At 42.3% G+C, this 14,411-nt stretch overlaps 1 protein-coding gene across 1 annotated transcript in view; it reads left to right on the forward strand.

Moving 5' to 3' along the window:
* Positions 1-14,411, forward strand: part of ICOSLG (inducible T cell costimulator ligand) — a 50,968-nt gene that overhangs the window by 4,772 nt on the left and 31,785 nt on the right. Inside the window, 4 exon segments of the mRNA XM_062514973.1 lie at positions 1,374-1,742; positions 2,228-2,512; positions 4,083-4,259; positions 5,348-5,383. Of these exon segments, the coding sequence (XP_062370957.1) occupies positions 1,374-1,742; positions 2,228-2,512; positions 4,083-4,259; positions 5,348-5,383 (867 nt within the window).

Raw genomic sequence — 14,411 nt, forward strand, 5'->3', positions numbered from 1 at the left:
CCAAGGAAACACCCTGGCCTCAGAATCAGGACAAACTGTACCAGATTCAGTCTCAATAGATGCTGGCTGGCCTGTTTCTGGCCAGTGATGGAGTTGCACCCATCTTGCCAGGGCACTCCTTTTCCTACTGTTCCAAGAGTTTTCCCCAAATCTGAGCCAAGAAAGTGTGTTGCAGTTTAAGCCTGTTACTTCCAGTGCCACCCTGCAGAGTTTAAGTGCCCGATAAACATCCTGCCTTTCTCCTTGCAAGCACTGTGTCTGCCTCAGTGGTTTATTTAGACCAGGATGCCCAACTCAGATGTGTAGAAGAGCTATTTCTGAGTCCAGTGCGCCCTCACAAAGACAAGTCCCCCTTTAATGTTGACATCTCCCTCCCACCTCACCACGTGCTGTTGCTGCATTTCCAAACCTCCACTCCTGTCATCTTCCTTTGCCTCAATCATCCACCCCCATAATCCCTTCCCCCAGCTGTAATCTCTCCCATCCAGCCCCATGCCTGAGCCTCACTGCTTTGGTGCCACCAACCAGCTGCACTAGCGAGGTTTTGGCTGCTGGTCTGCAGGTCCAGACCAGACCTGCTGATCCTGCTGTGGATCCAGCATGGAAGCTGTGGGCAGAGCTGACCATCCCTGTGGGACTCACTGACCTGTGCTTTCTGCATCAGCTGTCAGCCACCTCGTGCCTTTGCACTGGAGCAGAGCCTGCCTTCCTCATGGCTGGAAGGCAAGAAAAGTGTTCTGAAAGCCAGATACAATCCTGACTTTACCTCAAGTGACCCTAAAGACGTAAATGTCTAATGAATGTGTCACTGGAGGTATCTGGGCATGCTGGTTTGCCAGCTGAGTGTATTTGTTGAGGGGGTGTCACTGATGGTATCAGTAAAATGTGGTTGCTTTGTCATGCTGGCTTTGAGAAATACTGCTTTTACTCCCCTTCTTAATTTTTTGGGTCTCAAAATAATGGCAGCACTCTTTCTTATCAATGCTTCCGCTTCTTGTGATCTAAGTGGAGTTAATTGGCATTTTTCTTAATAATAATTTAAAAAAACCCCATGATTATTAAAGCATTTGGATTTGAGTATGTGTCTGTAGTCAGTGCACAAAGTGAACTGTGGGTATCCATGGGGCTAGGAATGATTGAGATTGGTTGGCTCTCAGGGAAAGGGGCCCTTTGGACAATGTACAGACAAATGGACTTGGAGAGAATTAGCCGCTGAAAATTTGGAGGGTAGGAATGACTATAAAGCGATCACACTTATCCACCTACTATAAAATTAATACTGGCGTCTATATGGGGTGGAATGTACTTGAAAATAATTACTTTTTTCTCAACATAACCTTCCTTTTTTCTCTCTCTCTCTGTTAATCTTGTAGTTTTTGCACTAGAGAAGACGAACATCATCAGTAAACTTGGAGACAACGCCACACTAAGTTGTATTTTTAATAAAAACAACTTGCAATTGAAAAATCTACGGGTCTATTGGCAAATAGCTGATGATTCCTACCAAGACAAGTGTTCAGTTGTACATGTACTGATGTCTGGCCAAGATGAGAACAGTAATCAGTGTATTCGCTTTAAAGACAGGACTCGATTATTCTGGGATAGGTTGGAAAATGGTGATTTTTCTCTGCTATTACTAAATGTCAGCCAGAGTGATAGAAATACATACAGATGCATAGTGCAGAGCACAACTGAATATTCCAAAGTGATTTACCAGGCAGAAGTGGTTCTCAGTTTAGCAGGTAAGAACTTGTGTCACTTTTCCCAAATTCTTATTTCTGCTTTTCAAATTTGTGCTATTTCAATATTTTATTTAAGTACACCTTTAACTTTGAAACAGACTTTTGCCCGTTGCTGAAATGAAGTCTGCTTAATTTAAATGTTACAGACAGGGAATATAAACCTTGGAGAATGCACATAAAAACTTTTTACCCAATGTGTGTTTATTTTTTCTTGTTTTTCATGGATATGAGAGCTCTTGCATGTGACTGGGTGACAGCAGTTTAAGTTGGTCCTTTCTTCCTTTGGGTTTGGTTTTAGCTTTCTGCCCTCCCAGTGCTTCTCTCAGCTCTCTGGCTTACAGACCAAATCTGCAGTCATTTCTATTTCAAGTCATGAGGGTGGTATGAAAATCCAGTGGTTTGGCTTCAGAATCCATCTCGAAATTTTGCCTTTCCAGTATGTTTCTAAATATCAACAAATATTTATTTTTCTTCTTGCTCTCCAGTGAGCTACAGTCAGCCAATACTCAGTGGACCAATTAGAAACAGTGACAGCACTGGAGAGGAGGTGACCTTCAACTGCAGGTCTGGCAATGGATACCCAAAGCCCAATGTCTACTGGATCAATAAAGTGAACAACAGTCGCCTGTCTCCATCAAAAATAGAGATCATATCCCATGAAAATGGCACTTTCAATGTTTTTAGCACACTGAAAGTGAAAGCCACTTCTAACATGCAAATAGAGTGCTCCATAGAAAATGAGATGCTGCAGGAAAATCTGTCAGCCAACTGTAAGTTCCTCATATTTTCTTGGTAGTAGGAAAAACAACCAGTATGTCTCTGTCTGTAGATGTGCACTAATGAGGGCTATGCATTAATCCAGTAGTTCTGCAAAGTGCTGAAAAGATCTTGGACTTTTGTTTCAAGCTCTAGTTATGCTTAGCCATGGACCTGATGGTTAATTCTTCCACACTGAAGTGAATAACCCACCAAGTGTGTTATGACAACAGCACTGAGAAGCTCTTGCATCCAGGGCAGTTGCTGAGTTTAGCCTTTTAGTTCCTTAGGAACATGATGGTTTCAGGAGTCAGGTTGTTTTTTAGGGGCCACCATACAGCAGATCCATGATTTATGAGCCCCTACCCAATGGCCTTGCAACACTCACATTTGCTTTTTACTCTGCCTAGTTCCAAAGTTCAGTTTTCAGTCTCCAAAACTCAATTTAATACAGTGCATGACTTAAACTAGGTCTGCAGCAAATGGGCAATATGAGCTCAATAGAACAATGTACCTAATAGCCCAAGTATAATGTACTATTTATTGCTGATGTGGTGATTAATAGGAAAAGCAAGTATTTAGTCACTCAACTCTTCACAAAACCAGAAAGCTATTTAAAAATTAAAAAGGTATTAAGAAGTTATAGTTACAGTACCACTGCCATTATTTATTACATTAATTACATTATTACAGTACCATTACATTACATTATTTCAATACCATTATTTCCAAAAAGCTGTGTAGAGAATCTGTTTGGAGTGGGAAAGCTGATCTGGAGGTGGCTGTTTGATCTCATTGCTGTTCCTGGTCCTGCCTCAATTCACACTTTCCTCTCACAGGTCTCTGCACCCTGGTGCAAGGAGGTTGGAATGTTTCCATAACTGTAGCTGGATACCCAGAGCTAATTCACCTCAACACTCCAAACACAGATCCCATGAGTGTAGGAAAACTATAGAAACTCTTTCCGGAAACAAAAATTGAACATGTGAGCAGAAGTTGCACAGTAGAGTATTTATTTGATAATTCACCATGTCCCAAATTAAAGGACAACTAGGTAACTTCATATTACTTTCTAATGTGCTCTCTTCTGAGGGAAAAGACCTTCATATTACTATTTTGGGGGTTATTTTTAAAGTCTCACAATCACACTTGAAAGAGTAATAGATGTGATTTGAATCCTTCAGTTTGCAGCAGTGAGTGAAGATTCTTCATTAATTTCAGGGAAACAGGTTTTCACCCATTTTTCTGAATATCATCAAATTTGCGTCATAGATTTTGTATAGATTTCTTTTCAACTGAGTCTAGATACAAGCTCAAACATACAGTCTCTCAAAGCTTCAGGGAAAGAAGAGAAAGGAAGAAAGAAGGATGGATGCACTATGATGACAGGGAAGAGTAAACTGTTATTTAACTTAATTAGCTGGAGATGTCTCACTTAGAAAGAATCACCAAAATCAGTGATGTGAATAGCACAAATCTTTAGTCCTTCAGAATTTTTTAGGCATGTAAAGCATGGTGAAATATTTTCCTGGTATGAAATGCAAAAATTTACTCCTTATGACATCCTTTTCTGTTTCATTCTAGACACACAGCAGAAGAAAAGCATTGGTTCTGGCACAGGAAGTGACGAAAACCTAGAAAAAAAAGGACGAGGTGCTCAAGCAGCTGGCATCATTGGCATTATCTTTGTGATAGGTCTTCTAACTGGTTTAATCTGCTGGCTGTGGAGGAGGAGGTCCTCTAATCTCGTGTCCTATAGAGGTAATGGGACACTTCATTTGTATGACCAAATTATAAGAATTCTTTTTCACTTGCCAAAATACCTAATGTTCTCCAACTGGAAGAGTTAAAGCATTACTAAGCTGCCTGCCCATGGCAGCAGGGAATCATGCCATTATTGAAAACTTGGGGTGCCCTGGGGAGGAAATGTAGTGCCTCAGGACATTATTCTTTTTTGTTTTCTCACAGAAAGTAATTTCTGGATGTGAGAGTAACTTGGATTTTGTGTCTGTTTGGTTTGTCAGCTGTGATCCCTGCAGGCTCTTCCTGGACAGATGGCATGAGACAGGACTGGGGTTGGTAGCTTACTCAGCTTAGCATGGTTTGAAGCAGAAATCAGAACATAATTCAATCCTTAGAGCTTCAGAGTCACTGGCTGGATGATTAATGACCAGGATCCTTCTGGGATCAGGCAGAAATGTAGCTGGTCTTGCTCTCACGTGTACCCTTGTGTAGCTAGCTGGATTTGCCCATGTGCATGACTCTAAAGAATGCTTTGTGGCCACTCTATGCCTTGTGGACCAGACCGAGTCTGCCAGTGTGGCTGAGCCCTTGCTCTAAGCCCCTTTGCAGCTATCCAGGAGCTAATACCTATGGGACAGAGCAGGCACAGCACACTTCTCATGGACAAGGACAATCCATGTTTTCAGTCTGTGCCCTTTTCCTCAATGGTAGCAAGCCTGGGTGCCTCAGAAAAGACCAGGGGAAAGCAGGGCAGTGATCTTGTCCAGGATCTGCAGCAGCTCTTGCAAAGTCATGACCTTCCTTCAGAAACAACCCAAGAGTGAGGCAGGACTCTGTCCCAAGACAGGGAGCAGGGCTATCACTTCAATCCCAAAATCTCTCCTTTCTGAAATGGTAGCCTAGGTGGTAAGCAAATAGAACACTGGACTGCATTTTACAGAGCATTTAGCAGGGGTATTAAGCAGCATCCACCAAGAAAGGGTTTGTGTATGCTGGTCTTGGTGGATGCTCAGTCTTGGTGCATGCTGCTTAATATTAATCTCATTTTTTCTGAAGATTTTGGTTATCTGTCCTACATGCTGAAACCCATGCATTTGTTTCAACAGATGTCCAAACAAGAGAAGACCAAGGAGGACTCAACTGTAAGTATTAAAAACATATTATTTTGTTTGTCTCGAGTGACTTAACTTCATAGCTTCAGTACTCAAGTTCAGCACAAGCCTTTAGATTAGACTTGCTGGATGATACAGACTGAAGCATTTTTTTAGGCACTACATCCTAGGTGGTCTTTAACTGGGATACAGGGACGCCGTTTGCATCATGTCTGTGAACCAGAGCATATAGACACACAATTTTTTAAAAACCCTTCCTTTCCTAGAGAAAACATGCTCTTCAGACCTTTGCCATGTTGTTATTCTTATAGGCAAGAATGCAATATTGCAGGCCAGCTGGTTTACAAATTCATTTGTTATTTATAGTAGGGGAAAAATGGAAATTGGGTGAAAAATATGAAGACAGATTTGGAAAAAAATTGGACAGAGGACTTGCAAATACAGGATGAAATATCTGCCTGTTTGATACCTCATGTGGTAGTTTCTACTGAAGCCAATGACTGTTGCCTGTGTGTCTCTGCAGAGCAGGCAGAAAACACTGTGGTTTCACTAAAATTGTAATAGAGCATAGTTTGCTGTAGCAGATGCTATGAATGTACCCAATTCATAGTATCAAGCAGAAGCAAAATAACCCTTAAATTTAAAAACATTTTCTGGAAATTCTTTGACAGTCATGGAAACTGGGTTAATGGTCAGTTATTTTCCAGACTGCTCCCCAACTAATATTAGTGTTTGCTAAACGACAAGAGGCATTCCTCTCTCTCCTGCAGAGCGTAATCTACTGAGGAGGGTGGATTTTCTCCTTCTGTTCCTGGGAACTGCATTAATGTAACACAAGCAGTACATTTAAGGTCAACTTTTTCTTCTCCAGACTTACATATACCAGGCCCTTCTTGGTTAGACCCCTGGACTTAGCCCATTAGGAAAAAACCTCTGGGACATAAATAAGAGTAAATATTTTTCTTGTATTGAAGGCTGCTGTAGCATGTTTTGTTCATTAAGAACAAAGCAAAAGCACCTTCCCAGATGCTGTCTTTTCCGTGTCATTTCTCCACTCCACTTGTGGAAGAGGAGGTGGGACAGCAGCTTTGGTGGCCCACTGATGATAGAAGCTGTTTCACCTCTGAGGACTTTGTTCTGGGCATCCCAATTTAAGGACAACTTGGATCAATACCAGAGAGATGAAAATGGTCCAGGGAATGTGATCTCTGGTGAGAGATTGGTTATGTCTGTTTAGGCTGGACAAGGCCAGGCTGATTAAGGACACAATAACAACCCTCTTCAGAGTGTCTTTCGAGAGGATGGGACAAGTTATTTATTGTACTAACACAGCTGACACTGCACTTAAGGCATAACAGACTTAAACAAAGGAGATTTAAGCTAGATGTCAGAAGAAAGTGTCTCAGGGTAATGGGTTTGAGCAGTGAGGCAGAGTTTGTCCAGGCTAGCAAGTCCCCATCAGTCCAGGTTTGCTGCTTTGTGTTTTCTTAACAAAAGAAAAAAAACAGTACCTATCAGAAATTATTTAGAAATAAAGTTGATACAACCTTAGTACAAAAGATGAGCTCTAGGATAAATTCTGGCCTAATTAAATCATTATTTGGTATTTTCAGTCCTGTTGTGTGTGGTAGATGGGGGGCAAGGCCCTGGGGAGGTGCAGGAGGATGCTCTACCACAGCATTTTGGTTTTCAATACTGCTATAAATATACTTCTGCTTCTGGCACCTTATGAAGAAGGTCAGGTTGTTTCATAGCAGTGAGAATCCTGAATATACTGCAAACCAAAATGAGATTACTGAAACTAACTTTGCTGTTACAAAGGCAAAAAAAAGCAGTTTGGAAACTGGGAGGAAGGCAGATTGTAAAGAAGAGTAACTCCATTCTGGGGGATAGTCTCCCCAGACACCCATCCCAGTCAATGAGGCAAGATGCTCTGGTGAGGAGAAATTCGGAGCTGGAGCAATTCTGAACTATTATCTGAAGGAACCCCTTCATTTCCTGGAAGGAACCTGGAGAAGCTGTTTTCTCTTGGCCACAGAGAAGCTTTGTGCATCTCATTCTCTGAAACAGTTCTAAATTAACCCAGGCTGACACTGATACCCCTTCACAAGCGAGGTTACTTTTTCCATTTGCACAGAGAGACACTTCCAGACTGTGCCATGAGGACAGGAAGCTCCCAGCGTCTTGGGTATCCAGGCAGGACTTCTCCCCAGTCAGTTCTCTCTCAGCAGCATGGATATATCTTTTCCACAGCTTTCCAGCTTGTTCCTCTGGTTACATAGGAAAAGCAATGCTGGGAATGCTTATTTCTGGGGAAGTTTTTTTGTCTATTTTTTTTTTTATAAAAAGAAGTTATTTTGTTTTTACAGTACCTGTCTAAATGGAAGGTCTACCAACAATTTGGGCAGCTGGAGATGTGTCAAGAAAAGCATCACTACCTCAGTGGCAGCACTGTCTGTAATACAAGTGACAGATTTCTGCCAAGAGAGATGGAAAAAAAAAAAAAAAAAAGGAAAAGGCTCCCAGAACACAAGAGAGAGGAAAATCTGCTGGATTTTCATTCCAGCCACTGACTGTGTTCACAGAACAGTTGTGTCACCATTCCAACACAGCAATTTGGACAGTCAGTCCCCTGTGACTGTCGGTGATGTGGGCACCTGTACTGGGGAAAGCAGAAATCTTGGGACTCAATTGCTCTGTGCAGACCACTGAAAGCTGGTGACTGTCCAGTCTTTCATCATGATCCTTGAGGACTGCCAGGAGCAGAAGCAGCCACGCTTCAGGAGCACAGGATGTTCTTGCTGTCACCTTACACTGAGGATGACTGCACGTGAAGGAAGGCAGCTAAAACAAAGAAAACTGAAGGACTCCGAAGAGTGAGATTTGTGACCTCTTCCTGTTTCTCTCTCTCTAAAGTACAATCTTTCCATTGGCTATTTTCACCAGCTGTTACTGTGTATAGGACCAGGCAGAACACTTTGATCCACTCCTCCAGAAACAGGGGTTGCTCTAATGGGGTCAAATACTGAATGTGTTATCATAAGGGAAGCTGCCTTCTTTAAGCCTTTGTAGCAACATTTTGGTTTTTACCAAATATTCCACCAAAAAGGGGATTTCCACTTTCAACAGGAGCCAGCTGTGAAAATCTGACCAATTAAAAATAGAATGTTATGCTATGTAAATGTCATGTTACCTGGACTTACCCTTCTCAGGCTGGAACAAAAACTGTGGTTGAGCTCTGCTTGATTCAACTGAAGCTTTACTTAAGCACTTTCCTTTGGCTTCCAGGGAGGATTTTAAACTGAGGGTTTTAAACTTGTGAACTTGTGCTTGTGTCTCATCTTTACACAAACCCAACAAAACAAATGAGAATGTGCAAATTCTGTCAATGTGATGTCCATGAATGTCCAGAAAGCCAAGAACTGCATTATTCTTGTGCAAGTGCATGTGCCTTGCTGTTTCAACCCCAAATCAGCCAAACTGACTGGCTGAAAATACCTAAAGAGTAAACTTTGCTGGTGACTTGAAATTTTGAAGGAGGAATTTTTAGAAGCTCTCTTGCCCAGATGGAACAGTTTCCCCATCTTGTCACGGGGGGCTGCAGATTATTATTTTTAACTGAGCTCTGGAAACACTTGACCTCTCCTGCACCAGTTGCTAGACTAAATTGTATGATTTTTGTGAATGTCATAACCTTGTTTGGTCTTGCTCTGCGTGTGAGAGGCACTCCAGTGTCAGCTCTGAGCTCAGACACTGATTTTTCACATCAACATCAGCTTTCAATTCCCAGCCATGTGAAAACTCTGTTGTACTCACATCATGTGGAACCAGAACCATTTGGCAATAGTGCAGTAGTTATCTTTTGTCAAAGCAATACCCCCAGGGAGGCTCCCAGCTGAGTAGCTGTTGCTCCTCTCATGTCCATGAATCCAGATATCAGATATTTTCTGAGTCCAAGTCTAGTCTTCAGTGCACCCTAATGGGAACTTGCTTGAGGAAAGCTTGCATACACAAAAATATGAACAACCTCTGTACAGATGTGCAGGGTGACCACTTCCTAGTGGTTCAGTAAAAAGTTCTGCAGCCTCCTCCTTATCTGTCACATGAAGTAGTTTTGTGCAGCCTCTGCTGCACCTGACAGAAGCCTTTCCTACAAGTAGTTTTCCATTTTTATATTCTGCAACTGTCATGGTTCAGAGATGTAAGAAGTGACCTAGCAGTCACTCCACAATATGGTATTAAAACAAACTTAGACTGGTTGGGTTTTCTTACTTCTGGGCTACTTCATGGATACACCAAGACACACAAAAGCCTTTTCTTGCAAAATCTGTGCTTTCATTTAGCTTAAGGTTCTAGCTATTCCTGGATGTCAGTAAAGCCTAGATGACTGTTGGCTGCTACCATTCAGAGGATTGGGAATTTTGTAATAACAGTTTTTATCTTCACATGCCATGTTTATATTTTAAATAAAATTTATTCATTCTTCTGGATTTTTGGCTAAATCTGTCAACATACAGAGACAAGTCAGTCCAAGCCACTTGCCCCACCCAAAGTAGCAGTTTTATTTTTAGCCACATCCCTCAGTGCTCCTTTTCAAAGCCCTCAAGTAAGGGGAGACACAACACAAACACAACACAAAGCTGCCCACCTTTGCTTTATTTTGGCTCACGCAACAAAATCCCTCGAAGAGTACAACAAACTCCATGAAAGCCAGGCCATAGCCTGAAGGCAGCACTAAGCCTGGGCTGATTCATCCATTTCTCACCCAACTTTACAACCCCAAGCAGAGCAAAGGTACAGCACACTCTCCTGCTTCCAGAACTGAAACCAGTTCATTGCACCCCCCAGATGAGTCTTGTACATGAGCACCAGCATCCCTCTGTTTGCCTTCACTAAAGACAGCAGCTCACTTGAACACATGCACAGGAAAGCAACAGTTGATGCAGGTTTGGAGGAAGACTAATAAATAGACTCACTTTCACAGAAAAAAGACTTTTTTTGTGGCATGGCTGGTAAACCACAAATGGAAAGCCCCAAGAGAAAACATGTGTTGCACTTAGTGATCTGAATCTATCTGTCCCGCTGTCAAATTCACTATTTAAATATTTTACCTGTAAGAGCTGAAATATTTTTGCTCAAAAAAGCATTCCCTTTTTCCAGCTACCCTGACTCCAGTGTTTGTTCTCAGTAGCTATTGTGCTATGTCAAAGAAAATTTGTTGCTTTCCCAACTTGCAAAGTAAATCTTTCTCATATTTGACATATTCTCATATTTATAGCAAACATGCACAAAAGGTCATGTTATCCCCGAGTGTAATTTCTCTAACCTCTCTCTTTTCCAGAGGAAGAGAAACTGCTCTAAAGAGCAATTGAGTACAGCCAAACTCCACAGGGAGAAAACACCCCACACCTACAGCTGTTAGGCTGTTAGGCTCTTGGGACTTTTCCTCTTAATATGTGGTGGCCATCAGGGCCTTCACCACCTCCGTGATCTGATATGGGCTGGAACAATTGTAATCTGGTCCCCACTTGAGGATTATTGTGGAGCTCCTGGAGCAAGTCTGGAACAAGGGTACAAAAGTGACTGGGGGACTGGAGCACCTCAGTGATGAGGAAATGCTGAAGGATGTGGTCCTGTTCAGCCTCAAGAAGAGACAACTGAGAGGGGACTTCAACCTTGTCTGTTATTGTGTACAGAAAGGGTTCAGAGCATGGATCAGGCTCTGACCTGGTGCTGAGAAACAGGACAAGAGGAATGGGCAGAAACTGCCAGATAGAAAGATCTACCTGAAAATGAGGAAGAACCTTTTATTGAGGGTGGCTGAGCATTGGAACAGGAGGCCCAGAAAACTGTGGAGATCTTCCCTGGAGATGCTCAAAAGCTGTCTGGACACAATCCTGAGTTACATGTTCCAGGGGCTTCTGCAGGAGCAAGGAGGTTGGACTGGATGACCAACAGCAGTCCCTCCCAACTTACCCATTCTGTGTTTATAAAAGGCACCCCACGTGTTCTTTGAGGTGATCTCCACCAATTCTACTTCCCTTCTGGCATCCCAGGGAATCACAGAGCAGTAGCTTCTATGCCACTCATCTTTCAGGATGCACTTACGTGACAACAGGTCAGTTTGTACAATTACTTTCCAACACAGGAAAAATGCTTCCAACATTTCCTGTGTTATCAGCACTTAGCATAATTACTGTATGTGAACCATGCTCCCTGCTGTCAAATGCAAGTCCTTGGCAGTTACTCATGATGTTGCTGTTAATCACAAACTCTTTGTTTGCATATTGCTAGGAAAGAGCCTGTCTCCCACTTCAGTCTGGCACAGAAAAGGGCCTGTCTCCTATTTCAGTCTGCTGTAGATAGATAGATATGAGATAGGCACTCATATATCAAGGACGCTTAGGCTGACCTTTGAACTTGCCCAAAATGGGTCCCAACAATTTACTAATAAGTTACTTATTTGTTCTTCTGTAATTCCAAGAAGTGCTGGTCGGGATGATTGTATAATTGACAAACTTGGCCACACAGTCATGCTCGGAGTCACATGAGGCTGCCTGTAGCTGACTTGGTGCTCACACTCTCATCTCCAGCTTGCAGAGACTTTTTCCCACTTGCACTGCTTTTGTGCAACATTCACCCCAGTAGACATCATAAGTCAACAGAAACTGTTTGCTAATTTTGAATGGGATTACATTGCACAAAAAAAAAAAATAAAAAAATCAACTCTAAAAAAATTTACAAGGAGGAAGAAGAAAAGAGATCTCTCATTGAAACTGGAAATCTTTTAAGAATCTGTCAGTAAGAAACAACAGTAACAGCCATAACATGGACAGGGAATGACTGCAAATGTTTTCTTCTTCATTTCTTCTGCCAGATCTTAGTTGTCACATGTCATCTCTCTTACAGGGCTGAGACTGCAGTTTCAAAACAAGATCAGATTTGCTTGCAAAAACAACTTTTCCAGAGCATCATGCTGGACTGGAAGCAACTCTACACCTCTTGATTCATCTCTCTATCAGTCAGACTTCCCATTATTGTATTACCTAACTTCTAAAATGCATCACCACTGCAGTAATCACAGTTGCTGTAACTAAAAATAGGTCAAGGAATAAAGAGTTCAGGCAAAATGCCTGAACTGTAGCTAATTTTATAAAAGTAGGCAAACATGAAATATCTTTATCACCTATCGGAAGTCTTCTTAACCAGCTCATATCATTGTGATTAAACTCTGATTCAGCAAAGTACCACAAGTCCCATCATAAACCTGGTCTTTCAAAGCCTTTTGCTTGGTTTCCCTGCCCTCATGACTGAAGCCTGGGTATGCTCCTATTTCTGTCTGGCTGTATCTGCAGCACAGAAGGCTGCTATCTTGATTCAAGATATGTTGTTGAATTCTCTTATCAAAACCATGAGAAAAATCCATCCCTGTGCTGGTTCCTGACTTACTGAACAAGGCAGGAAGGCTGGCCAGATAATGACCACACTTTCCAGGAGAATCATTGACTGATTCTACACAGGGCGAGGCAGAGGGACAGCTCCCCAGGAAGGTCTCCTCCACTTCGGGCACCAGCTGACACACAAAGCATGCCCAGAAACTGAAGGACTGGAGAAGCTGAGGAAGTGGCTTTGGAGACAGGAATATTTCCAGAAATACCTAAAAGGGTGAGCCTTGGTGCCAGGTCTCTTCTCAACAAGATCCCATTAGGAGTCCTGGGCATATCCCAGTGCTGAGGGGTAAGTGCCTTTGAGCAGGAAAAATTTAAAAAATACATAATCAAGCACGTAAATAAATAACCCCCAAACTTTGCGCAGCTGTTCTGTTTAACTTCTGATTATCTGTTTATTATTTGAAGTTGCATTTTTCATGACTACCATGAGGCAGACAGCTGTCTGCCCGTGCTGTTTTGTATGGGATAGTTTGATCCAGCTGAGAGGAGGAACAAGAAAGAAAGAGGAGAAAAAAGAATTTCTTTTAATCTGCTCCAGCTCAGTGACAATTCACCAGTTCTCAAGAGATGCAGGCTTGTGGGGGAAATTGACTGGGTTTTAATTTATTTTTATTTAAAGTAGCCCTTAAAGAGGAGCTCCCATTAACAAACATATACTCTGGCCAGCTGGAATGATTAACCACAAAACCACCAAGCATGCACAGAGTGAGCCAATGCTTTTCATCAGCATTTTTGGCTATGTGGCAACTGCTGACCAGCTCCATATAATGCGTCTTAGCTTCATTTCTGCGAAATTCCTACTGCATCACAACATAATCTGGGTAGAAAATTATTTCTAAACAAAGTCACATAACGGTTCCTCAGAAACAGAAAACTTGGCTAAAGGAATCTACCAGATTCTGTGGCTGCATTTATTGCATCAATAAACCTTTGAGGCTTGGGAACAGATGTAAATAATCGTTGTGACAAGTATTATTTTATACTATACCAGTTTTTTGCATTAAAACTGGTTTTAGTGTTCCCAGGTCACAGGTGCTTAGCCATGAGCACCCCACAGCCATGAGGGATCCCAGGCACCCTGACTGCATATCTTTCAGAAGGTTTGGGGTGTGGTTGAAAGGCAGGAAAGGAAAGGAATTGTTTGGTTTAGTCTCCAGGCAATGCTGCTGCAATCAGCAAGGAGGAAATCACTGAACTTTTGCACCTAGGCAGAAGCCAGGTAAGAAGCTGGCCATGGACCCTAAACCCCTCCTACACAGGCTTGGTTCTACAGCCCAGCAATTTTACTTATCTCTCACTACACATCTTATAAAGCAATCTGTAATCTAAATCTCTGCACTCCCAGGTGATGGGATAGAGCACCCAGTCTGGAAATAAACATTTGCATAACATGGCTCTGATATAACCTATCCCAGCTGGAAGCTCCATGCAAGCAGTCGGCAGCTCCAGAGGCAAGCACAAAGCAGCTGAACGCAGAAGTGTATTTGAACAGAGATAAAGTGCAATTTAACAGCGTGCCAAATGCTGGTCAAGTTTTGCAAGGAGACAAGCAAGAAAGCACGTGGCTCCCACAACGTCCTTGTCTGAGTGGCAGGACTGTCACAGAC

This window comes from Cinclus cinclus, chromosome 2 (genome assembly GCF_963662255.1).
Source record: "Cinclus cinclus chromosome 2, bCinCin1.1, whole genome shotgun sequence".
NCBI classification, from domain to species: domain Eukaryota; kingdom Metazoa; phylum Chordata; class Aves; order Passeriformes; family Cinclidae; genus Cinclus; species Cinclus cinclus.